The sequence below is a fragment of the Artibeus jamaicensis genome, unplaced genomic scaffold, assembly GCF_021234435.1.
Source record: "Artibeus jamaicensis isolate MK-2021 breed Jamaican fruit bat unplaced genomic scaffold, CSHL_Jam_final contig_956, whole genome shotgun sequence".
In the NCBI taxonomy this organism is placed as follows: Eukaryota; Metazoa; Chordata; class Mammalia; order Chiroptera; family Phyllostomidae; genus Artibeus; species Artibeus jamaicensis.
Window position 1 is genome coordinate 1,994,467 of NW_026522021.1, and position 26,832 is coordinate 2,021,298.

General features: G+C 45.7%; 1 protein-coding gene across 2 annotated transcripts; it reads right to left on the reverse strand.

The window, feature by feature from the left end:
• Positions 1–3,264: 3,264 nt before the first annotated feature.
• AGFG2 (ArfGAP with FG repeats 2) lies at positions 3,265–26,404 on the reverse strand. Of its 2 annotated transcripts, XM_037134974.2 has the most exons (13): positions 26,046–26,404; positions 17,909–18,002; positions 16,964–17,079; positions 15,629–15,782; positions 14,892–15,057; positions 14,068–14,193; positions 13,072–13,104; positions 8,303–8,423; positions 8,032–8,114; positions 7,765–7,848; positions 6,686–6,814; positions 6,261–6,346; positions 3,266–5,911 (listed from the first exon to the last, which is right to left on the reverse strand). In XM_037134974.2, the coding sequence occupies exons 1-13, from the start codon at positions 26,264–26,266 to the stop codon at positions 5,852–5,854; spliced, it is 1,473 nt and encodes a 490-aa protein (XP_036990869.2). In that variant the 5' UTR covers positions 26,267–26,404; the 3' UTR covers positions 3,266–5,851. The 2 variants fall into 2 exon arrangements, with proteins under 2 accessions (XP_036990870.2, XP_036990869.2); XM_037134975.2 differs by lacking the exon at positions 13,072–13,104 and having other exon boundaries at positions 3,265–5,911.
• Between the last annotated feature and the right edge of the window lie 428 nt (positions 26,405–26,832).

The window sequence follows — 26,832 nt, forward strand, 5'->3', positions numbered from 1 at the left end:
AAGTAGGGTAGAGATGGTTGTCACCCAACTTGATGCCCAGAGTCTCTGTCCTGCTCTACTGAAGGGGGGCTGCAGTGGCTCCTCCCTGCATGCAGCGTGTGCCCCAATGGCTGCTTGGCGACCAGGACACACTGGTCTTCACTAGCCTCCGATCACTGGGATCCCTCTGCCTCCCCTACCCACCCTCTCTCTGCCAACAGCTCCAGACTCCCCCACCCTCACCTCTCGATATCCTCACTTGCCTGGTGCTGGAGACCCGACAGGTGATAGAAGTAAAGTTTGAGTTGAGAAGTCTAGAAGTGGCCTCCACCCTACCCACTTGGACTAGGCTTTGGCAGGGGTGGCGAGTGAGCATGGGGGCCTCTCCATTGCTTTGAGCTGACTGCCAGGACAGTGACCATGTGAGGCGAACGTGGATGGAATTGTGCCTGAAGTGATCCAGTCTGATGGCATCCGCACTCCTGGATCACCGGGGCGACTGAGCCAGGCCACCCTCTTCTGCCTCCTGCTACCCCCCACTTGGGTTCTAGGAGTCCAGTACCCTTCCTACTCAGGACTGGTTTTCTACTTTTCCTTCCCAAGTAATCCCAGGAGCCATACCACTGAACACCAGGTTGTGCTGACTTCCAAGGAGCTGGAGGTTGTTTTCCTGTGGTTTGGGGGTGATAGGAGGTATCTTGGTGTAAGTAAACTTGTGGATTAGCCTCTGTGCACAGCCCATATGCAGCTAAATCCTGGTCAAGAGATCAAGGGAAGAGATCCTATGGAGGAAAAGGCCATTTTTCAAGGGCATTTCCATCATGTTGCCCGATTACCCTCAGCCCCTTTTCACCACCACCAGCCCAAATATGCCACATGCACCAGCCAAAGGCTCTCATCCCAGCACAGTTTCTCTCGTTGGGGGTATCCTTTGCCCCTTGCTTCCTGAGAGGTTTGAGATGGAGTTAGGATTCAGACATTTTTATGCCCCACTCAGGATCTTCCATGGACCAACTATCTTGGGGGGAAGATGACACTGGTCAGTGTACACTCTACAAGACAAACCAGCAGGTGACATGGATGGGGGCTTTAGAGGACTCCATGATATCACTGTTGTGGCAAGTAAGATATACAGGGGAGCTGAGGGTGGGGGAGGGGAATAGGGCAATATGTGGCCCTCATTAAAGATGGTGTTTGGGGAGGAGCACAATCAGGTAAAGAATGGGATGTAACAAGAATGGGATGAGGCAAGGGAACCTGATTCTTTTTCTGACTAGTCCAGGGGCCAGGGGAACCTGAGCAAGGAGGGCAGAGCTTCTCTTCTTCCCAGGCCTGGAAGGAAGGGGCTAGAATACTGGAGGAGCCAAAGGTGCAGTGTGAGTGAAAGCTAGCTAGTATCTTCAAACACCGTTTCAAGGGTGATGCTGAGAATAGGAGGTAGGAGCCAACCAGCTTTCTGAGGGCAGGAATCCAGCTAGCCGGTGGGCAGTGCCCAGGCCCACCTCCAGGTGCCTGCCCGCCCCCTCCAGCCCCCATCAGCCAAAGATCCACCAAGGTGCAAGAGAGGTGCTGCCAGCTCTGATGGTATACCGGGGACAGTAGCAGGTTCCCGTCTGTAGGTGTTGGTCAGGGAGAGGCAGGTATGTGGATCTGTAAGTAGCACCAAAACAATGTTCAAGGCCATAGCCCCCAGTGTGGCCTCATCTATGTACCATATGCCAATGTGTAAAAGTGACAGGGACACAGAAAGCTATCTGCAGACCCATCCCCTTCCTAGTCTGGGTGCTGCCTTGAAGAGCAGGGCCCCCACAGGGCCCCCACATACCTGCTGTGCCCCTGGCCTGGAGCCTTACTCCCCAGGTTTGATTTGAAGCTACTCACAGGAGGGTCTTGTCATACCTACTCCTGTCCACTGCCTGTCACCCAGGCTACCTTGCAGCACCCCAGTCCTGTGAAATCACAGCTGCTGTCACAGAGAGCAGCTCCAGATCACCTTGTGTTATGGAACCCCAAAGTTCTGGGCAAGGATAAAGCAGGAAGCAGCAAGGATCCTAGTGCCTGGGTTCTGGGCAAGTAGCAGTGGTAGATGGGTTGATAATCAATGCAGGTGATTTAGCCTGCTGGGCACCAAAAAAAGCCTGGAGAGACAAACAACTGGCCTAATCACTGTTGCCCTAGCAACACTGCCCTTGTCCTAACCCAGACAAGATTTATTCTAGCTTGTTGCCCTGGTAACTTGAGTTGCTCCCCAGGGACAGGAAGTGGCAGAACCTCAGCTCTGCATGGTGAGAACAGTTCTCTCAACCAGAAGGGTCCACCTGTGCCCCGGTGAAGGGCAGCCATAAGGTGGTGGAGTGGGATCACCACATTTTAAGTCCCTGCAGAAATATCTTGTTACCCAGGAGAAGAATCTAGGAGGAGGAGGCGAGGGTACTAAGGCCAGGCTGTTCCCGTGTGTCCCTCCCCCTTCCTGGGTTCCCACTCCTCTGTGGAGAGGGTGATGCAGGGACAGTGTCATACATTTAGCCCTTTCCTTCAGCCCTCCCCCACCATAGCTCCAGGGCTTCAATGCAGACAAAATGGAGCTCGTCACAGAGGTCCTGGGGACTGCACCTGCTGCCTCACCCACAGGGCAGCCAGAGGTCACCTGCTGAAGGCTGGATCCAAGCCAGAGCATGGCTGTCTTCAGAACATGGCAGGGGTAACATGAGGACTAGGTCCGAACAGAAGCCTGGGTGAACCCCTCCAGCCCCATGGTGTGTGTGCAGTCAGATTTGCAGCTACCAGGCAGGGCCATACAGGGATGCCCTGGGGGTTACAGCAGGAGGAACACAGCGCAGTCATTTTGAGATTTTCTATCAGGTGAGGGTTTTTCCATTCTTTGCCACTTGCCTGCAGAGAGGAGGCCCAGCTGCTAAGAGAAACAGCTGCAGTCCTGGTCTTGGCTTATGCCTGGGGAACTCTTGATTTTTCTACCCTGGGGTTTGAGGCTGCCCCCGTGTAACTTCTAACTTGGTCACCCTGCTCTGGCCAGTGAGCTGGCTGGAGCCCTTGTTGGACCAAAGTGACTGCAGAGAGGTCCTGGGCCCAGGCGCCAAGCAGTAAGGAGATCCTGGGGAAGCAGCATGAGTGTGACTGGAACTTGCAGTAAGAGGCACTGCATCTTCTAGTCCTTTAACTCTCACTTCCAAACCTGTGTTTCTGGTTAGGAAAGGAGGAGTGAGGAGAGCAGGGTCAAAAGTAAATCTCCTTCCCCTACTACACAGCAGCAGATGTCAGCTTCCCCACCTGTCCCTGGCTCTAAGCAGAGAGAATGCCAAAGAGACGGGCTCTTTCAAGGGAGAAGGACAGAGAGATAGTCTCCTTCTTTGCTGTTATGCTGTTAAAGTCATTGGGTAGGAAGACCCAGAACACTCTTCATATCCCAAGAATGAAGCAGCTAAATGGCCAGGAGTTCCTGGGCAACACGGAAAGGGGAGGAACCTCTTCTTCCAGCAAGGCTGAGTCCTGTGCCTCTCCTCAGCCAGGTGAGGTGTTTAACCCAAGCCATGTGTCTTGTTACCACACAAACAGCCCAGATACCAAGGCTGTTGACACAACATCCTTAGGTGGAAACAGTCCCATCGGGTCCACTCCCATTTCCCAGCGGGCACCTTCTTTTTTGCCTACCCTCAACCCCTGATGGGAATTGCCCCTCTCACTGCCTCCACCTACCTCCTGCCTCCAGCAGAGGCAGCCCTTCTCCTGCCCAGCTCCCCCTCATTGCTAGCACGGGACTCCTGTTCAGACAGGGACTGGTTCTGTGGGCAACGAGTCTTATTCTTGGTTCCGTCCTTGGCCAACAGCAGGCAGCATCACAGACAACATTATCACCAACCTAGGCAGTCACGTTGATTGACATGAGGGCACTCAAGCTGCCCCAAAGTAAGACCATAAGAGCCATTTTCTTTTTCTTTCAAGTGCAGTTCTTTTCCAACATTGCCTGTAACAGCTTTCGTGCAAAGATTTGGAGGCCAGGGAGGTACATGGATCAAAGAAAGAAAAAAAATATAGCGAATTGCACAAAGCCTTTCCCAAAAAGCCCAGGCTCTGGGTGGTCAGGACACAGCCTGCCCTGCCTGCCACTCCCTGGAGCTCTGGCTTTGCTGGTTGAGGCACAGATGAGGATTCATCCCATTCCCCATGTAAAAGAGCTGTCTGGGAGAGGGAGAGTGGCTGCTTGTGTGTGTATATCTCTCTATATATCTTTCTCTCTGTGTGTATGTGTATATATATAATAGGCTATATTAGAAAATTCTCTCTATGTATAAATATAAAACACTGGTATCCAAACATGACACCACAACTAACTAAAGTGCTTGACAGAAGTTGGGCATGCCTAAGTGCTGGGTTGGCCAAAAAGTTCGTTCAATTTCCCCATAAGCTGGCTTTAGTAGCGCTTAGTTATCTTTAACTTCACTCAGAAACAATTTTGTTAGATAGTATTGTGACAGCTGTCATATCAGTATGCATTAAAAAAAAAAAAAATTAGCCCTGGCTGGTGTGGCTCAGTGGATTGAACACTGGCCTATGAAAGAAAGGTCACTGGTTCAATTCCCAGTCCGAGCACATGCCTGGGTTGTGTGAGCCAGGTCCCCAGTTGGGGGCGTGTGAGAGGCAACCAATCATGTATCTCTTACACATCAGTGTTTCTCTCCCTTTCTTCTTGTCTTCCCCAGTCTTAAAAAGTAAATTTAAAAAAATCTGTAAACAAAACTAATCAAGAAAAGCATCTTTGTTCCTAAAGAGAGATGCATGAAGAAAAAAAAAACTAATCAAAATTGGCAGATTTTTGTGTAGCCATTTTAATGTTGAAGATGGAGGAAAATGCGCAACATTTTCAGTGTACTATACTTTATTATTTTAAGAAGGTAAAAATACAACTGAAATGCAAAAAAAATTTATATGGAGAAGGTGCTATGACTGATCAAACATGTCAAAAGTGGTTTGCAAAGTTTTGTGCTGAAGATTTCTTGCTGGACAATGCTCCATGGTCAGTTAGACCAATGGAAATTGATAGCAATCAAATCAAGACATGAATTGAGAATAAAGGTTATACCACAGGGGAGATAGCTGACATACCCAAAATAATCCAAGTCAATAAAGTTATTGGTGAAAATGAAAAATGTGTCTTTTATTTTATGGAAAAAACTAAACCAACTTATTGGCCAACCCAATATGTAGGTAAAACTAGTCATCCTGAGTGCCCAGGATGAGGGAAGGAGTTGGGAATGCAAGAATGTAGAGAAAAGGGTACGCGCTGGCTCAAGCCAGAGCAGCAGGGGCACTCTGGTCCCCCAGAACCTTCTTGGCTTGATTACTATCCCACATCAACACACCTCATCCCCACCCTTACCCTACTCTTCCCACTGTGCTTCTGTCCACGAGGAGAACAGTATTGGAAAGTTGGGCATGGGGAAGAGTTCCCCCAGGGGAATGCTGGTCAGCCTGAGCCCACAGCTTCCTTTGCCCAGAGGGCTGGGAATGAGGGGAGTACTGTGTATGCTGACGGCAGGAGAGAAAGAGGATTACTGTCATCATAATTAATAATTAGAAAAAACACCATTGTTCCCCTGGGCCAGGCCCTGCCTTCACTTCTCCTGGGCCTGCTGCCTGGGTCAGGGGTTAGAACAAAGAAGGGAGGAAGCTGCCCTTTTCATCTGTAAGCTCCAGGCAAAGCAGTAGCACCTCCACCATCTTCAAGACCCCTACCCTGCAAAGTAAGGCCCATTCTGGTCTCAGACTCACATAAATGCCACAGGCAAGTGGTCACCAGAGTTCCAAGGAGTAGAGGGACCCCAGAGAGCAGTAAAGAGGCCCCCAGAACACAGTGCTACAAGAATGGGTTGGTGGTTGAAGGTTTGGAGGCAAATGGGCTTGTTGAGGATCCAGTCTGTAAAGAAACAACCACCACAAATTGTTAGATTAGAGCAGAGAAAGCTGGAGACCACAGAAGACATGCAGTTCAGGGTTCCTTTCTCCCTCAACACTACTGAGCTGAGGGAACTGGAAATGTGAAGGAGCTAAGAGGCAAGTGGAGGGTTGGGGAGTGTGGGGGATGACAGGAATAAGGACTGAGGCCCATCAACTACTCCTCTCATCCTTGGCTAGGACAAAACAGAACTTTATGAGAAAGGGGCCTGAGTTCCACCCCACATCGCTCTCTTTTCCTTGAAGGATTCTGTCCCTAAGCTCCAGAGTGAGAGATCATGCCCCACACCATGGGGCACTGGGGCACTCACCATGAAGGGGTTGGTGGAGAGGACTGCTGGCTGGCTCAGTGGCCTCTGTCCCAGCTTGGCCGATCCTAAGTCACTGAAGGAAGAGCCTGGGAAGCAAGAGCAAAAACTCAGCAGACACAAGCCCTGCCCTTCATACTGGTACTGACCAGCTCTGCCTGCCTCCCTGCAGGGCAGGCACAGGTATATCCCAGGTGGGCAGTGAGGGGGCCTTCCTAAAGATGGGAATTAAGGTATAGAGCAGTCAGAGGATACAGGCAGGTCTGGTGCTTCCCTGATTCCTCCTGGATGGTCTAAAATGGAACTAGTTCACATGTCTGGCTCCTTAATATTCCTGTGGGTACACACACACACACACTTATATACATGGAGTCCCTGGGGGTCGAGAATAGGGGGTGAGGAAGGAGGGTGAGGTCTGAATCCCTTACCATTCTGCTGCTGGGTCACTGAGGTCTGCAGGGAGAACACTGGTGGTGGGAAGGTACTAGAAAAGGCTCCAGTGGGTGGCACTGTGTGGGGGAAGCCAGGCCCAGCACTGCTCATCCCAAAGCCAGGTCCTATGGAGAGGGATATGGAGCTCAGGCAAAGTTGTGGAAGGAAGGCTAGAGAACAGTTCTTCTTAAACCCCTCCAAGATGGGAAAATAGGATGGAGTTTTTCCCTAATCAGAGGCACCCGGTGAGGTACCCTGAATGAGCCATGGAACTCTTCGGCTTCCATGTAACCTACCAAACCTGCCCGCTTCCTGCCCACGTGGCTTGTGGCCTGGAGAGCATGAGCCTGGCACGGAACCAGGGGCAGCTTTTAGCTATCTATTAAGCTGCATAAACTAAAGGTAATTATTAGCTCTTTCTGTGCCTCAGTTTTCTCTAAAATGGAGCAGTACCTATCTCCTAGGGCTGCTGTGAAAATTAAATAATGGCTGTAAAGCACTTAGCACTGGGTCTGCCACATGCATCACCTCTGGAAGCTATTACTCTTCTCTCTTCATTCCTCAATGTTTTTGAGAACAAAAAAGGGGGTGGGGGGTCATGAGTTTGAAGAGAGAAAAGCAGAGGGTGAGGAAGGGCAGGGTGAGAGGAGACCATACAACTCTGGCTGATGAGGACAGGGAACAGGGTCATGACTTCAGGTGGCTCACTCTGGGATACGGGAGGGAGAGGCTGGGCTCCCAGAGGGACACTGAGGGTTGGAGGAAGGAGAATCACTGATACTACCGTCAACACTAAAACAGCCTTCAGAACTGATACCGGTAAGTAGCAGTCTGCTTTTTCTACTTCTGAAACTCTGATTCTGTGACTTGAGTGCTTCCACCTTGTACCCACTAAAATGGGTCTGGCCTGGGCTGGGGAAGGGCGATCAGGAGGACTTGTTTGGGAGGACCATACTGCCAGCTGAGGCCGCTTGCTGCTCCTTCTGATGATGTTAGAGGAGGGGTGAACAAAGAGAGGTGCAGGTAAATTTGTCCTGTGCAGAGAGAGGGCCAGGGGACAGTCTGGAAGGCTTACCTGTGGCCAAACCATTGGGCTGGAACGGGTTTGTGGAAGGCAGCTGAGGGTGAGCAGCAGGTGCTGTGAAAGGGTTGGTGAAGGCTGCTCAGGGTGGAATAAGGTAAAGGTGAGAAAAGAAATGGTTATTTTTTTCTCATTTGCTTAATACTGTTATAACTGACCATTCATGTAAGTCTTCTCTCCACTCTACCCACGCCTGCCCAGACTCCTCAGTACTCTCCAGGACTTGGATTCCCTCTTGGGTTCTCCACAGGCAAAACTTACCTCCAAAGGCAAGCCCTGTGCTGCTACCTCCACCAGCTGTGGCAGACTGAAGGGTGGGGACTTGGCCAGTCATCCCAAAGATGCTGCAATATGGGGAGAGAGGTCAGCATGCACATCTTCCAGGACCGAGGAGAAAAACTGGGCAAGGGACTGGGAGATGGCAAATCCCATACTGCCAGACAGGAGGAGCTGAGTGGGCTGGGAAAAGCAAGGCCAGGGTTTCTTGGCCAGCTCTCCTTCCCTGAGGCAATCCCCCCATATCTGTGCCTACCTGCTAGGGATACCTCCAGCTGTTGCTCCAGGTCCCAGGAGGCCACCCATATCTGTGAGGCTGTTGGGCTGACTGGCAGGTCCAAGGGAAGAGGCACCAAATGGAGTCACCTGGCTGCTCCCTGGGAAGTCATAGGACATAAAACTAGGAGTGCTGGGCTGAGACAAGATGGAAGGGATAGGAGAAGAGGAGGTGGGGTGCAGTGGAGGAGTGGAATGATCACATGAGAGGCACCACCTGCCTTCTCTGAACCAGCCCACTGTTCCCACAAATCACCCAGTTCAGGAAGGCTTGCTTCCCACTGAGAATTCCAGGCAATGTGATACTCAGCTTTCCTCAGTCTCCCTAGTGCTCAAAGCTGCCACCGCTGAGAGAAAAGCAGTTCTTCCTCCTGTCATGTCACCATCCCTGCTGTTCTAGTGTACTTACAATTTCCATTTTTTTCCCTCAGGAGACAAAAGTGTCTGTAATTTCCTCAAAGCAGCATTTCCATTTACAGATAAATCATATGAAGGGCAGGTAGATGGGGTGGGAGAAGAGCTCTGAATGGCAGAAAGGTTCAAGGGCACTTGGGAGACTCTCATGGATTGTGGAGATGGCACTGGAGGTGATGGACATAAATCTCCAGCCATTAGCACTCCCTTGGAGCCACCTCTTCTGAGGAGGCCACCCTGATGCCATGAGCTTAGACCAGGGCTTAGGCACACTGCTCAGTGGAAAGAGCCAACTGCAGGGTTCTCCTGCCCTCCTCGGTGTTCACAGCTAAAAAGAAAAAGCACAGAGGGCAAACCCACTACAGGAGTTTTACAAAACAGCTTGCAGAGCAAGAGTCATGGAAATCCTGAGCAATCCCGTCTCACAGGAAGAGGCCCGAGGCCCTGGCACTTTACAAAAGCCTTTTCATCTGTGTGTTCACGTCTCCCCTGTCAACCATTCTGGGCTGTTGTGAGGGTAAAACAAGGCTACAAATGGGAAAAAGTTTTATTTTCATGAATGTCAAAAGACTCATTACTGAAGGTAGACACACTTTGCATAGTGTCTGCCACAAGACGGTGCTCAAGAATGGGTGAATGTTTGAATAGTAAAGTGAGAAAAAGGATTCTAGTTGTGGCTCTACCACTTGCTACCACTGTGATTTTAATAACCATTTCATTCTTTATCTTTTTCCCTCCCTCTCATAGGGTATCTATAAAGACACTCTGAGAAAAGTGTTTTGAAATCTAAATATATAAATATATTAAATAATATATTATTATTTAATTAATATATATTATAATTAATAAATATATTATAATTAAATATAACACAAATGCGAGGCGTTATCATAACGTATGGTTTAAGAAATGATCTGCAGGGTCAGAGAAGCAAGACAATGTCTCAAAGGAAACATATGATGGCGGGCTCAGGTCATGAATGCAAGTGAAGAGGACCGTCCCCGGTCAGCTCCAGGCTTTTACATGCTCTGCCTCTGCCCTGAACAAGAGGCCCCACCCATGCTGTGGCCTGCTTGCTAACTCCTACTCACCCTTCAGGCTTAACAAGAACATGTCTTCAGATTAGCCTTTCCTGATGCGCTAATGTGAATTCGGTCATGGTCTTCCTCTCCTAGTACCTCGTTCTTCTTCATAGCACTTGACATATTTGTAGTGATATATTTTATTTATTTCTATATCAACTATATCCTTGCTAGACCAATTCCACTGCCAGGAATTTTTTTTACAGATACAACTAACTTGCAAATGCAAAACAGGATACACAGGGTTATTGACAGAAGCACTGTTTAACAGCAGAAGACTGAATCATCTTAAATATTCATTAACAGGAGATTGATTAAATAAATTATGGTATATACATACATTGGACTGTAAAAAATGAGGAAGCTCTTAATGAACTGATTAAAAAATACATAACAGTATTGTAAAGTTTAAAAAATCAAGGTACACAACAGTATGTATATTATGCCATAAAATCTGTAAAAAAAAAAAAAAAGAAAATAGGACAACAAAAAAATGAGTAAGTAAAGGCCATAGGCTCCTCTGGTCTGAGGTATGGCTGTGGAGAGGAGTTGCAACAAGAGGCTGGCACGGGTAAGGCTGTGGAAACATTTTGTAGAAGAGGAAACTTTAAGCATATTTGTGAGAAAAAAGGGAATATGCCAGCAGAGGTGAATTAAGAGGAGGTGTTATTCAGATAAAGCTGATAGGACAAAACCCTGTAGGAAGTGGGAAAAGGTGAGGGAGGGGGGTCCTTTACAATGGAAGATACTTTTCCTCTTAGAGACAAGAGGGAAGAGAAGGGAAGGGAAAGGAAAAGATAAATACAGGAGACAAGGAAGGAAATGGCAAAGCCAGGCTGGTTCTTAAATCCAAATTACTCCCTGGCTCCTTCACACCTCATCCTGTTTTCTTGTAAGTTTGGGGCTTTTTGCTGAATGCCCAGAACTGTAATTTGAATCTCCATACTTTCTTTTCTGAAGGCTTAGGCTGTATTTCTTCAAAACCCCCTTTTTAAGGGTATCTTCACTATTCATAGGCACTGACCATAGCTGTTGGTGACCAGGCTCCAACTTGGAGAAGCTGAGAATGCAGCAGGAAGGACAGGTGCCCAGTGCCTGCCTACTGCAAGGTTCCAAAGATGGGCTGCTTCTAGTGTGCCAGCACTTAAAAAGACAGTGCTCTGCTAGGCCACTCTTCCTCTCCAATCCCTGGACTTCCCAAAGGAACTAGTGCTAGGCAATGCTACTGCGAACACTTGGTCTCCAATCCTCTCCATTCCACAGGCTGTGAGCAAGGCTGGAAAGTCAGCTGGGTAGTGCCAACACTTTCAATTTTCTTCCAATTTTCCAGCCCCAGGCCCTTCCCTTGCCTGCCTGACTTGGAAGACATAGAATTTTTGAGCGAACACAGCTCCCTGTTCTCACTTAGGTCAGACTCTTCAGTCCTGCCCTGGGCCTTCATGGCAGAGAACTGCCCTCAGTGAGGACCAATCAGGCCCTCTGCCTCCTAGGCTGGGAGAAAGGCTGTCATTCCACCTGCAGGCAGTGCTGTGTGTCTCCTTGTGGACACTAGAGGGCAGAGCTGGCTTTCACTCAGATGGAGTGGACACCCTACAGACAGCACATTCTCAGAAAGGAGGCCACTGCCAGGAATGAATACCTGTGCATGAGTTTGCTTCTAATACAATTCCAGAGCCTCACTCTCAGAGCTGTATTTGTACACATGCCTTACAGCAGTTTGAGGGGGAAACTGCAGTTTTAGAAACCTCCCCTCTCCATATTCCCTCTCAGAAGTATAAAAATACAACCAGGCTTATCAGAAGAAATACCCACCTCACACCAACATCTCTCTCCTTCATACCCAATAGTTCTTTATATCACATGCACAGAAACAACACACCTCGTGATTATGGTGTGGTGTAAAGTAAATGAAATCTGCCACCTATCACCTATTCAATTTTGGCCAAGTCACTGATCAAGTGGAGGCATAGTTGAGTTCTCTTTCCTGCAAAATGGAGAATCTTTCCTTCCTTCTGGAGATAATCCATGGATGCTCCTAACAATGGGCAAGAGCCTCATAAATGCTGGTTGGCTCTGACTGTGGCTGCAGACTGCTTTTTGAGATGGTCAGACACTGTACAAAAGTTTCATCCCAGGTTCAGCCAGGAATGGCTCCAGGGCTAATACCTTCTTTCTCTCCTTTAAAGTCTTCAAAACAATTGTGTTAGGAATGCATTTCTGAACAGACCAATTTATAACAACCTTGAATAGACTGTTTCCTTTAGAGCACCCATTCCCAAGGACACTTCCCCCTTGCTAATCTTTTATAGTATCCCTATAGCAATTTACATTTTTGCTAATAGCTCAGAAAAGGGACCATTTGCCCACATAATATTAACCTTCATCAACCTTTAAAATATTTTTGCAAATACAATGTACAAAATTATTATGTTATCCTAATTTGCATTTACCCTGATTAGTTAGGTCAAAGACATTTTCATATGTTTTTCTGGGCATTATTTGCTTATATCCTTTGTTCATTATTCTGTTCTTTCTTATTTATGGGTGTTTTAAGAAACACATTACAGCTATTAGCTTTTTGTCTGTTTTCCATGTTGTAAGCATATTCTTCCTGTTTCATGCCTTTAAGTACTGTTTAGGAAATTTTTAATCGTACAGATTATGACCTATGCAATTTCTATGTTAGAATTTATGGAGATTTTGTTTCCCTCTCTATGGTTATATTCTAAAATGGTTATATGTTTGAAAATACTATATATTCTGTCCTTCACTTACAAAGTTCTACTTATATTTATTAGATCAAACTTGTTAAAGTATTACTCAAATGGTTGACTTCCTTCCTTACTTGTCTATCTACTTTATCTATTAGTTTTGTGAGTCTGTTATAGTCTCCCTCTCCATTGGTTAATTAGATTTTGATTATGTCTAATAGATTTTGCTTTATGAATTTTAAAGGCTACCCCATCAGTTAAACTTCTTTTGTTAACTTTTATCAGTATAAAGTGTCTCTTCTTGTCCCATTCAAAAAAATTAAAATGAAAACAAAAGGAAGTAGCCAGTTCATAGTGTTGCAATGGGAAGGCTGTGGCCCTGGGTCAAGCTCTGCAACTTCGAGGGTTGCATGACTAGGGAAACTGCTGAACTGCCTCATCTGTAAAATGGCTGAATTTGAAGGGCTCCTTCCAGCTCTCCAAACTCCAGGATCAGAGGACCTGTGATTGGCTCCTACCTTGGGGTGGGCAGAATAACTTACCAAAGCTGTAACTTCCAGTTAGCATCCGACTGGCTGGCAATGATGGTGGAGAAGGGAAAGGGCAGGTAGGTAAGGAAGGGAGAAAAAGAATGTAAGTCACTGGCTTTCCCCAGATATCTGCTCTTTACAGCACTCCAGCTGCCCTCCCGCATCCAAGGATGTCCAAAGGAAGAGGGGCAGTCCAAAAGCCCTGAAGACTCAATGCTTGGGCACTTAGGAAGGAGACAAATGTTTTAAGGCAAGCTTTAGACTCTCAATTGTATAATATAAACTATACAACATATACTTTACAGGCTTCTGCTCTAAGGGCGGTGGGTGAGGACTTCTGGAGACTGCCTTGGATTCTGACCCAGGCCTTGATCTTCCGGTATTTTGCAACACAGACAATGGGAGCACTCTAGAGAAAAGGTCATGTCCTTCCTCAGTTTTTCTAGGACTCAGGTCTCCCATACTTCCCAGTCAGAAATCTCCTAGTGCACAGCCTACACAGCTCCTGATGTAATTTTAGTCATTTTTCTTCCACAAAAAAATAATAATAGAGCCCCCTCTTTTTCACAAGAATCTGATCAGACTCCTCTCATTCTTTCCTGGAGCTTCTTTTCTTTGTCTCTCTTGCACAATTCTCTTTTCTTTTCTAAGATTATTTATTTATTTACTTTTAGACAGAGGAGAAGGGAGGGAGAAAGAGAGAGAGAGAAACATCAATGTGTGGTTGCCTCTCGGGTGCCCCTGTCCCTGGGACCTGGCCCACAACCCATGCATGTGCCCTGACTGGGAATCGAACTAGCGACCCTTTGGGTCACAGGCCAGTGATCAATCCACTGGCCAATCCATGAGCCACACCAGCCAAGGCTCTCTTGCACAATTCTTCAGGTTGGATGTGAATGAAGGGTGATGTATGAATATGGACAGTTAGACATAGCTAGAAGAGATAAAGGAAACCAGTGGGGCAGAAAAAGGAAACCAGCTGGGGCAGTAAGTGGGGCAGCCACTTACCTGTGGCTGTTGGCTGGGCCTGGAATGGGGCTTGGCCAGCTAGAGGAATGCTTCCAAATGCAGAAGGGCTAGGGCTACTGCCAAAGGCATCGAAGTTGGCGAAGCCCCCATGAGAAGGTGTCTGGCCTATAGGGGAATATAAAGCTTATATAGATAAAAATGTATATTAATCTATATAACATATATTAATTCTAAAGGCCTTCAAAGGCCACTCAGTGGGACATCTGTCTTTCCACAGGCTCTTCTTCAGAGGGAGACGGCAGGGGCCTTTGGCAGAGAGCTAGACACATGTGGGTTGAAAGGGGATCTCAGAGGCCTCCAAGTTCACTTCCTACCACCTTTTTTATCCTTACTCCATGAGGCTTTAAGATTTTTGTTGGGGCCTAGTTTGGGCAGAATCTTGTGAAAAAAATATCTTTTTTTGGCTGATGGGGGAGGGGAAGAGCTTGAAAAGGAAAAATGAAAACCAGATACTACTTTATTCAACTCTATTATTGGCTATTGCTGATCTTTGGGAAGAAGGCAGGGGAAATGGAACACATGATAATCCCCCTGCTCCCATTTTAATAGAGAGTGAAAGTAATAAAAAGGCTACTTCCAGTGTTCTAAAAGAAAGTGCTAGACACCCCCAACTACCAAACATAATCTCTGCAGTAGCCACTTGATCCCAACCCTCCCAACCTTGATGCTTCAGAATCACCATGATGTTCATTTGTGTGGAGACAGCTAGGGCTGAGTGAAACCTGGTCACCCTCAAGGAAGGAAATTGCTTGTGTTAAAGGTACCTATGTTGTAGGAAGTTTCTTATCCCAAGTCCCACTTACCTCCAAAGGCCGGGAATGCAGCAAATGATGGTACTGCCTGGGGAGCTGCAAAGGGGTCTCCACCAATGTCAGCCAGCAGGTCAGTACTGGCTTTCTTGACTGATGAGTGGGGAGGTGGCTGAGCACTCCGCGGCTGGGATGTCCGAGCCTGAGACTGACTGACAGACTGGAGGAGAAGACATTACATATAGAACTTGGAATCCCAGACATACCCAGCCCCTGCAGGGCTCCCCAGGCTGCCCCGGATAGGCAGTGGAGAGAGAAGAGAGCAAGAAACTGCCCTCAACTGAGAGGATTCCTAGGCAGATGTTGTCTTAGCCTCTCTCATACCTAATTCCTGTTTCCTCAGTATATCAGCTCCCAAAACCACACATTTTAGAGCATATTAGTCAAGGTAACCCTGAGATATACAGGGATGTCGCCCAACAGTCCCCCTGGAGCTGTTACCTCCTCATCTTTCTCAAGTGCTTGAAGCAGAGTCCTGGCCCCTTCCGTGTTTCCTTGGAGGAATGGTCAGGTTTGGAGTTCATACTCTGACTTCCCTAAATACCACTTCCTGTTGGGTTCTTTATTCCAAAAGATACAAGTCCAAGGTGATAGATGCAAGACATAGGTAACAGCAGGGCTGAGAACCAATTCATAGTTCCTGAACCGCTGAGCCCAGATTTGATTTAGGAAACTGACACTCCTGTCTCCCAAATCCCAAAATAATCTTGAAGGGAAGATCTGAGAGTTACCTGGCTAGAGGTGGAGGCAGCAGCTGAGAGAGATGGCACAGGATCCCCCAGAAGTGTCCGAAGAGGTTTCCCTTCTGGGATGGAGCCCTGAGTAGGGGTGGAAGCACTGCCTTTGGTATAAATGGGCCCCTTGACTTGATCTGGAGGGACATACCTTTGAAAAAGAATAGTAAGGTTGAAAGGAGAGGGGCAAAACCTTGGTCCATGATCAGCTTAGGTGCTTGGGAAAACACAGGTTACAGCAGCCAAAATCTTTTCTCGTTTTTCCCTGCTAGTTCTCTTTTTTGAACTAAAGGGAATTTAGTGCCATAGAAAAGTTCTGCCTGTGTTGAGATTCTGCTTTACTGTCAGAAGTTCATTTTTTCTACAGAAATGTTCAGTTTGTTCTGACTTGTGGCCATTATTCCCTCCTATTTCTTTCTTTAAAAAAAATTTATTTACTGTTGTTCAAGTACAGTTTTCTGCCTCCCCCCACCACCATTCCTCCTATTTCTGACATGTCAAGCCATCTGGGTTTCAAAAACACCTGCAATAATGCTGATGAACAGGCAATCTCATTTTCCAACTTCCTATTCAAGGTCCCCCTTTTATTTCCTCTGTGTTTCTTCAGATATCCCCTTCTCAGTCCCATAGAAAAACTTTCTGCCACCTCATCTTTTAAGAGCTCACAACCTCTCCTGCCAGCTCCCTCTACTTTTAATAAAACCCCTCCCACAATTGTGTGTATGGTCTCTACTCTGGAACAATCTTTCTCCGGAGGACACCCCTGGGAGCGAATCCAAAATGCTATTTTATCCATATCAATCTCCTTGCTCTCTGCATTCTCTTCTCCATCCTCTAGTTACCCTCCAACATGCACATATCCCAGAAATCAAACAATAACAAGTGACACCTGGGGACACAAAAGGCAAGGGGGAACAGAAATGTTGTTTTCCTCTTTTAGAAAATAGCATACATATAAATCATGAATGAAACTATGGGCTAAAAACATAAAAATATATAGGACATGTGCTTTCAGCCACCTCTCTCCATATGAGATCAGCTAAGGATAAAAACTAATTCCCACTCCCACAGGCCTAGTTCCCTCCCATTAGTCTACTCTCCCCAAAAGAGGGGACATCAAAGCTGCAAGGTTAGTGACCAAGAACAAGTTGTCTTTTCATGTACCTTTATTATTTTTAAGGCAGAATTTAGCCCTAACTGAATCTGAGTAAAACAGATTCAGCCCAAGTCCAGCTTTTGAGAGAAGCCCCAATTCAACCCTGGAAACTGGACTATCAGATGAAGTATACATTGGACACATGTCTCCATATCAATCTCTTGCTCTTTCCTTACCATCTCTTCTTCTCATATTTTTCCTGGAGAAACTCCTTCACTTTCTGAGGATCCCTGGAATCTGGTATTAAAGATGTCCGAGCATCAAAAAGACCCAGCCAAATCTTCCTGCAAACCTAAAGGCAAGGATGTAGGTGACAAAGAGGTTGAGGCAGAAAGCGTGAAATGGGAATGATACCATTTCTAGTTTATTCATTAAATAATATTTATTGAGCATGGACACGATGTGAAGATCTGGGTATACCTACAAAATAGACATGATCGTTGTCATCACAGAGCTGTCATCTAATGGGGGGAGTCATGCCTTAGATAAACAAATATAAACTTATAATTATCTACTGTGACACATATTATAAAAGAAATTAGAGGGCCATGGGAATTATGGAGAACCAAATTTGGATAAGAGCAGGCAGGGTCAGGGACAATTTTCAGAGCTGTGGCTTCCAGAACCCCCACCAGAGACACTTGTTTGCCCCCTCCAAGTAAACCAATCACCCGAAGCCAGGCGTACTGCTAACATCAAGAATGGCTTCTTCCTACCAGCAGATTTAGTTGAGGAAGGGGTTTAACTCACTTTCAAGTAAATGGTATGGACTTAAACCTAGGTGGCTGAGGCTCAAGTTAGCTTCAGGAGGTCTTAATCACAGGGGCAGGCCCAGCCAAATCTACATGCTCATCAAAGTGGAGTTTTAACCATTTCTCCCCTTGTCTGCCCAGAGACAACCCTCTGCAGTGATTCTGCTCCTCTCCCTGATTCCCCCAACAAGGGGCCTAGAAAAACCACAATTCTTTTAGTATAAGATTCCGTAAATATTAAATCTTCCATACCCCAAAATAAGAGCAACTTGACCAAAAAGAAACTGTAGGGTTTTCCTATAATCGAGTCAAAGCTTCCCAGCAGATAAGATGGATTGTGTCATACTCCATTGGCGGTACCTCACCCACCTCGTTTCCACGGGATTGCAGGAATACTACTTCAGGCTCAGTGAAAGTTGTCATGGAAATGGACTTGACTCGATGAGGTGGGTTCAGGCCTCTCCTGTGGGAGAGAAATAGAAAGAAAGTATAATGTAGTTAGAGCTGCAGGTCTGTTTATGGAAGGGGGATTGGAGAAAGGATAAAACAGCACATAAATTAAGCTCAAGTAGAACAACTTGCCTGAAGCTACTTCCTAATTCAAGGAAAGAAGGAAGCAAGAATGTTTTGGAGGCTTCTAATAAGAGATGGGGACAACAGAGTCAGGAACATATTGTGATCCCAGTCATTCTGGAGAGGAAGACAGAGACTGCCCCTCCAGAAACCTCCTCTACCTTGGCTCTGACCCCAACAATTCAGCGTTCAGCTGAGGGGGTACTTCTGGGAACTCAGACGTGCAACCACTTCCCATTTGTTGTTTTATCATGGTTTTAGACCTATAGCACATCCTCAAGGTTCCAGAGCCCATGAGACATAAATTCCTCAAAAATGAGGGAACACAAACATGAAGGCTCATGACAATTCCGGATAATACTAGCAAAGGTCTAGAAACAAAAAACAGTCCCTAGGCTAATTGCCCCTCCTCTTGTCTACACAGAAGACCAGTGTGGTGGTAGGGATGGAGAGGGTCCCTCTCTTTCAGGAAAAGATCTCTGAGAAAAAAAAATATTCTGGACTTTCTGATTTCTAGATCTTTCAATGAAGCAGGAGAAAGTCAGGTTTAACAATGAGATAGGAGATTGGCATGAGTCAGCAACATGTATCTGTGGAGATGTTGTTTTGCCAGCTCTGTGTGTTCTTTTAACTCCCTGGGAGTCCAGTTCTGCCCACAGAAGTCCTGTGGAGATTAGGGCAGAGAATAAGGCTTTCTTGCCCTCCTACCTCCCTGTACTTCAACTGCCCTCCAGAGTGTTCTAACAGGAAACTTGGGGCTAAGCCAAGCAGGGTTTCGTAGATTCCCCTTTCCTTATACCTTACGCTTAACTCTGGTCTACATCTACTGTCATCATCGAATTAAAACAAAACTGACTGAACCAAAACAAATAAGCTAGACCCCGAAACCAAATATGAAAGACCACAGGTACATTTCAGGAAAGAGTCTCAAATGATGAGGCCTCTTAAAGCGTTTACTCTCTTGGAAAAAATGGACAAATCAAGATGTGAAAATAAAAGTACTGTAACTCTAGAATAGGGTCCTGGTTGACACCCTCAGGAAAGCAAAGGGAGAAAGAAGAGATAACAAAATTTACCAAATGGAAATCATACAGAAAGGTGAGGAAAACACACATTTATGCTTACAGGTACACACACAGAATAAAGGTGCTCCTGCCAAGTCTGGAAGAATGGCAGTGTTCACATTAGTGTAAGTGAAGGTGGTGAAGGTGGGGGTGGGGGGTAAATGACACACTACTAAGTGAAGGGCAAAGGGCAGGCCTCTTTTGGATAATAAATTACTGATTATGAATTCTAACAAAGGACAAGACCCTGAAGGCTACAATGGAGGCTACAATTAAGGGCACTCTCAGCAATTGTGCTGCTAGACTTTTCAGTAAAAGGTCTGAAAATACCCCTTTATAAAATAAGTAATACCAATGAGGACTGATGCTCCTAGTAAAGATAAGAACGTGGAAAACCAAAAGCCAGGCACTGTTACTACATGTCAAACAATAGCTCTTAAACTTGATCTGCCCTAAAGACTCTCTTCTGATCACATTTCAGAGATATTCCAGTTTTCTCTTCTCCAGCCTCTTACTAATGGTTTAGTTTTGTTTCACTTTTAAGTCCAGACAGCCTGTTTCTATATGCCTTCCTTTGCCCTTTCTCACGTTAACAACTAGGACGTTCCCCCCAAGAATGGCAGACCTTTCTGAGGCCTAACCAGAGCCTACCTCTCTGTCCCATGATCTTGGTCTTCTTCTTTACCTCCCACTAACAAATATTTACTTTGCCAAAACACAAGGCACTGTGGTAGGCACTTTGGGGGATACAAAAATTACAGAACCCAGTCCTTAATCTCCAGACTGCTGGCTTATTAAGAAGGACCCAGGGAGCCTAGACAAGAGTTCTTTTTAATGCAGTAGGTTGCAAGTTAGGCACACAGCTGGACCAGGGAGAATTGGCACCAGGATGCAGCAGAGGAGGAAGGAAGAGAAATGGTCAGGGGAAAAGTAAAAATGTACTATGTTTACATTAGAAACAGATTCTAAACCTATCACACAAAGGTCACTGAGTTTTCCGGAAAGGGGAACCAGGAACTGTTAGCAGAGTATAAACAGGGAGGTGTGCTTCCTTGTAGGGGGAGGGGAAGAGGCTTGACCCATGCATCAATCTAGAGGGGATATTTAGAACAACAGAACTTCCTATGGCTAAGCTTGCCTTGTAGGGTTTTATGAGGGGGAGAGGAGATGAACAGGAAAGGCAGAGAAAACTAAGCGATTTAGGTACTTTGGGCCAAAAAATCTGATGGAACAGGATGTTTCCATAGCACAGTACAAAAACCATTGCTTGACCTTGATATCTGTACTAAAACCAGAGCCATAGTTTAAGGGCAGAGAGATTTCTCTACAAGGCAACACAACATTTTGTAGTCCAGAAGAGGGACTAGTTACATGGCCTATGAGTCAATTTGTTTCTGAATCATGGAGAGGCCATTGCTGGCTGAGAGAAGCAATTTAGAAACAAGAGCCCCTCCCCTCCCAGGAGATGACATCAAGTCGTCTAGGAGTGTTGCTTTCCCTTGGGTACATACCAGGGTCATACAATGGGCCAGATGTGAGTCACTGGCCTGGAATTAAACCAATCCACTGTCCAACTTGTACGTAGTCTCCTCAAATTAACTCTCAGGTTTACCCCAAAAGAAGTAAGAACTAGAAGGAGGCACTGCCCTTCAGTAAACACATTACAGAAAATCCATTCTGTTATTTCTAACCAGGAGATGCTATGAGAAATAGAGAGATAAATTTATTTGCCCAGAATGGTACAATTTTTTCCAATTGAAAGCAAGTACCTTATTAGGTCGCAAGCCTTCAGCACAGTCATAAAGTCTTTTTCCACTTCAGTTTCCTTTTCACAAAAATGCAACTAAATGACATTTGAAGTACTCTGAATTACTTGGCAAGTGAAGCAACTTGCAGAGATCCTAAAGTCTGCCCAATTCTCTTGTAGCCTTTCTCTCCCCTCCCTGTATTAGGCAACCTACTATTTCTACAAATACCACAGCTTTTGTTTTTCTGTGGTCATCACCCTCAAACTGGCCCATATTTTGCTTTTAGCTTCATAAAAGCCTCAAACCTGCTCAGCTGCTCAGATAAGAAGGTTCTGCCAGGTCAACAATGGAAAAAAACAGTTCCACCCAGCACCCAAGTTCTTTCATTTGTGCCAAATCTGAACTTGGGAATTCCTTACCTCTGAATATTTGTATTCAAATTCATATACCCCAGACTTCATTTCTTTGCTCCAGGATTCTACTCCTCTGCCTAAGCCGGGTTCAACTAACCAGTTTAGCCCTTATCTTGAGCCCAAATATCACTAAGAAGAGTCTCTATTAGAGACTTTCATACTAGGAAGGCTCCCCTATTACCCTGCTCCAGGGTCAATTTCACTAATTTTAGGAAATTTCTCCCTAATCTAAATTCCCCTGCTTCAAGCCATTTCCTGTTGTTTTTCCTCAGTGACAATGATAAACAGCTATCCTCTTATGTAGAGCCCTGTAGAATCCTGATATCATCTGCCCTCCTCTTCAGGCTCAATGCCAATCTTTTTACATCTCCCCCTTTCTTCTCCTTCCTTTGGTAATTTACTATTTTCTTAGGGGCTTCTCAAGTTATCCAAGGACCCATATGACAAAGTGCTTACGCCTGTAATTAGTGACACTCTGTCTACTTCTGCCCAGCAGGGGTGAATATGAAAGGTGAGGTAGGAGGGGATGGAGGGATGGGACTAAAATAAGGGCAAGGTACATGTCTACCTCTCCAACCCACACAGATGGAAAAATACTGAATTATTGATTAACATGCACCTTTCCCTTTGTGGAGATAAAAAGTGCTTCAACTAGGAGCCACTACAAGCAGGCCAGACAGGGAGGGTAGGAACTTGTCACAAATAAAGAGCTATCGAGCACATCTCTTGACACCCAGCTCAGAGCCCTACCCCTCTTAACCCTGACTTAACCTCATCGTAAGAGTAAAGTTGCGCAGAAGAGAGAAGTATCCACTACTGAGACTTGATGGATAATGTATTAAAGGATGGACTCAAACAGCCAAGCCAGGTCAGGGAAGCTTGTCACATACTTTGCTGAAAACATTGGTTATCAAATGTAGTGCCTATCCCTGATGTCAGTGAGACCTCAGGCCTCAACATGTTTTCTTTGTACAGAAAAGTGATTTATTCATGAGGTATACAAGCAAACCAAAACAAGAGAGAACATCTAAGACTCTTCTTTGGAAATCCCTTTTAGCAGCAATTTTTACCCCAATCTAGCTTCAAATGGCAGATTCATGCTCTAGTAGAAGAGTCAAAAGTATAAACAAACATGTACATGTACATGTACAGGATGACGGAAAGTAGGTTTACAGTTGTAAGTATGCAAAACACAGAGTTTATTCTTATATTATTATTATTGTATTTTTTCCATATGAACATGGGCAAATGAAAAGGATCTATATCTGGTTAAGGAAATTAGGTACTGGAAGAAAACAAAATGAATAAAAACTAGGTCAGATTTGGGACCTACAGTAGTGGTAGCATGCATATAAATTTAGAAACAGCAGAAACTAACAGTCTCTCTCAGGCCTCACACCAACATTGTGGGGTTTTGCTACAGCTGAGAAAGTATTTCTCATTAAAAAAGAGATGGCAAGAATGAGCTCACATGCACAGAGATGACAGCATAGTCATCACTCATCCACCAATATCAAAATCTGAATTTTCTTGGGAAATTCAAATTTGGCTGGAACAGTCAACTTTGCTACATCGGCCAATCCAGCCAGCTGGGAACTCTGGTTATTCTCACTGCCATCAGAACACTCCATCCCTCTAAGAGGTAGATGTATTTGTAATCCACTCAACAGAAAACTGGCTTTCAAAATACAAAGCCAATTCTACTGTATCCTTTCTCTAGCTATGGTGCTAAATATGGTACTTCAATACCCCCTACCCTCCAATATCCTCTCCATTTTAACTAAGAATCTTCTCTTTTTATCATCATACTTCAGTATGAGTTCCCACCACTTCCTGGCCCAGGTCAAGCTTTATTTTACTTCATAGCACTTATCAACTACCTGCAATTATATATTTAGTAATTTATTTAAAGTCCATGACCTCTACTAGGATGTAAGCTACATGACTATGGGTACTTTGTCACTTTTTGTTTTTACAGTCAACAATAAATATTTGTTGACTGACCGAATAAATAAATGTATGGGCTGTTGGCCTACCACAGCTTTCACTGCCCAGCACCACAAAATCCTAATCTATGGGCAATCAATCCGGTGAATTTATGATGTGAACTGGTATATGTGTTACTGTGCAGCATATGCCTCTCCACTGCCTGTTGGATGGGGTATGCTCTTTATTCTACAGCCTACAATAAATATGCCCCACCTCACACATTCTGCCTCTGCCCCCTTGTCAGCTCCTAGCCCTTTCCATATCAGAGGACACAGGAAGTTTGTTAAGACCTCTTTAAAAGTTTTATATATCTTCCTTTATTCCATGCAAATTATAACCCCAAAAGTAGCATCAGATCCAGGCGGACAGTCACAGTTAGGAAAACTAAAGCTTTTTTATAGAACTTCATCTGATAGTTCTCTCCTCATATCTCAATATGCCTTCAGTTCAGCTTCATTGATTGGCCCAGCCTCCTCTTGATCCGAAGGGTTGGCCTAGCTTCTCATTTCCCAATCAACAAAATGTGTCTCTTAAAGTCTACTACTACCAGAGTCACTCTAAGTTATTCTCATAATGTTTCACCAAAATACTAAGCAAAAAAAGGGCTAGCAGATTTCCATCACTTGTTCCCACTGGAACTTAAGTTCCTAAGAAGCTAAGCCCTAGTCTGAGGTACATACAATTTAGAGAGAGGCAGACATTGGGCTACTTCCTATAAAATTAATCAATCCTTAGGCCGTAGTCACCTTCACCCAGTGTCTCTCCAGATCACAGGCATTTGACTTTTCATTAATGAGATCAACAATAATGACCACCAGGAAAGTGGTAAAATTTTGCCAACTGTACGCTGATATATAAGGAGTTAACTTTTCCAGCAAAAGAAACCAGGTTTTTAATGTGTCCCAGATCCTTTGCCCCTCCTTCTGTCCTGATTGAAGGATGTTCATTATAGAAGGGAAATGTTATCTGTGAGATATATTAAACCAAGATCTATAAAATAATAATAATGATGTCAGCACTTTCAGCATTTTATCTTTCATCCCTAGCTAACCATGGGAATGAATTAACACTGTTTCCTACCATTTTCTTCCTAGAACCTAGACTCTGATAGATCATCAATTTTAACCCCCTGCTTCCCTTTACTTTTTTCTAGACACTATAATCAGATTTTCCTTTTCATAACAAGATCTTCAGAAATCTTCTTTCTCTTCCTGCTTTATGCCATAAATATTCCTAAACTTTGCTCCTTTTCTCCTTAGAGTACTTGTCCCAGTCTCAAGCTTCATTTGCATCTGTAATCACAATTTTTGACACATTTCTGTTTGAGTTCTAAATCAATGTCCCAAGAGTTATAGTGAATTTTACTTAGACCAAAGTCAAATCCATTCTCACAACACACAAGTGAGGTGGATCAGAACACAGAAATTTGGCAAAGGAGGTAAAAACTGAATAGAGGAATAATCCTAAACTGTATCTTAGAAGACCTGGATCCTCATTTCTTATCTGCCATGATCTTAATTAATATTAAACAACAAATGCTGAAAACAGCAAGCCCCATATGGCATTGGATAACTTATTAAACTTCTCTTTACTTCCGTTCTCCCATTAAGCAAGAACAATATTGCTCCCTCCTTGGCTCCTAAAGGCATAGCAAGAAACAGGAAAGTGCTCCTTGTTAAAAAATGAAACCAACAACCAAACAAACCAACATATTAAAACAATACTAAAAAGTGGTCAAAATAAACTCCTTGATAAACTTATAAAAAATAGAGATACAGTCTTGGTATCAAATGTTAATCATGCATCTAACCAAATAATTCCCTAAGGGGGAAAAAGAAACTTACTGTATAACCAGAAATCTGGGCTAGAACTATGGTTCTAAAGTAGCTCAGACATGACCAAATACAGCGCCAGTGCCAAGTGTAGTGAATCAGATTATACAAAAATCCCCCTCTCTCCCAACCTAGAAAGGGTTGCCAGATGTTACTACTAGGGTTAAGCCATGACAACAAGGAGTTTAAAGATGCAAATTATTACACTTAAGAATGGCTCGTTCAGACCTCCAAACCTTTGGAAAAGTCAGGCTAACAGGGCAACGCATCAGCTCTCATCATCTCTCAGATTTGTAAGATATCTACTAGATCACATTTCAACGCCCTGCAAGATTAGGATCTGCACCTGAACACTGGAACGTGGCTCCTTACGTGCCACTATCTCTGTGCTGTCAACCTGGGTTAATTTACCTACTTTAACTTGGTTTCTCCATTTTACTCTCCAAGATGGGCACAAGCCAGAAGGAAGAGAGGCACTGCTTCATCTTGAGCCTAGTTTACCCTACCTCTTTCCTTTTTGCCCTCTACGTAAATGAAGTTTCCTTTCAAGGTTTATGCCATTCTCTGGCCTTAAATCTTCAATCCCCTGCCCCACAATCCTCCTCCCCATTCCCTTCAATTATCCCCACTTTTGGTTCTCCTTCCCTTAGGGAGTTTCTCCGCTCCTCTCCGGTGTCCTTTCTTTCCCCTGCAACGCGACTGCAATCGTGTCTTGCCTCCCCGGCCCCATTCCCTTCCCCACGATACCTCTGCAGCAGAGGACTCTGTCATCACATTGGGCACGTCTCCAGGCCTCCCCTACGTCCCCCACCTAGGTTCTGTCCGTTCGCCCCGGATCTCGCTGTCTCTCCGCCACTCCTTCCCGTTTCTCTCCCCCGTCCACTCACAGGAGGCCGGAGCAGGTGGTGCAGACGAAGCTGCCCACGGTGATATCCACGTAGGTGACCCCGCGCTGGGCGCACTCGAAGCAGTGACGGTTCCCGGCCTGGCTGCAGCCGCCCAGCTCCCGCACACGGCGACACCACACCTCCGAAGCTGCCTCCGCCTCCGCCTTTCCCCCGCCAACCCCGCCACCCGGTCCTGGGCCCTTTTTCGCTGCCATCACCATGGCTGCCCGCTCCCTCGGACTTCCTCCCTGCAAATTAGCAAAGCGTCCCTTCAACCACTGCCGCCTTCCCGCCTCCTCAGTTGCCTCCGCACGCTCAGCTCCCCTGACAGAAGCTCCGGAGCCCGCGGCGTCCGCGCGAGACTCCACTACGCCCAGACTCGCCTACACTGCACACTGATTGGCTAGTCTCCTCCCACCTCCTCTTTCTGATTGGCCGGACATTAGACGGCCTGGCGTTGCAGTTACCGCCAACGCCACGCCCCACAGCCTTTAGACCTCTGGCCTCTCCCATTGGCTTGCAGAGACCTGGGAGGCGAAGATTGTGCGAACCCTCTCCTTGTCCCCGCCCTCTCTCACCACTGCGTCCACAGAGGCCCGCCTCCCAGACTCAATTGGTGAATCCTGGAAACTCGGACTCCGATGCCAACTCTGATTGGCTGTCGAGGCCGCAAAGTTAGCACTGGAGCATGAGTAGCTCTGGTCCTCCCATTGACGTTAATTCCCGCCAAATTTCAAAGGCCTAGTCTTAGCTAGAGTATGCAGAGAGGCACGCAAAGCAAAAGAGA

Excerpts from the sequence above, each read along its gene's own strand:
- AGFG2 (XM_037134974.2), bottom strand. The coding sequence starts at position 26,266 with ATGGTGATGGCAGCGAAAAAGGGCCCAGGACCGGGTGGCGGGGTTGGC. Across the intron at positions 15,058-15,628 it reads CTGCCTCCACCTCTAGCCAG|TCTGTCAGTCAGTCTCAGGC; the intron begins GTAACTCTCAGA and ends CTTCTCCTCCAG. Across the intron at positions 6,815-7,764 it reads GCCCAATGGTTTGGCCACAG|GACCTGGCTTTGGGATGAGC; the intron begins GTAAGCCTTCCA and ends CCCTCTCCATAG.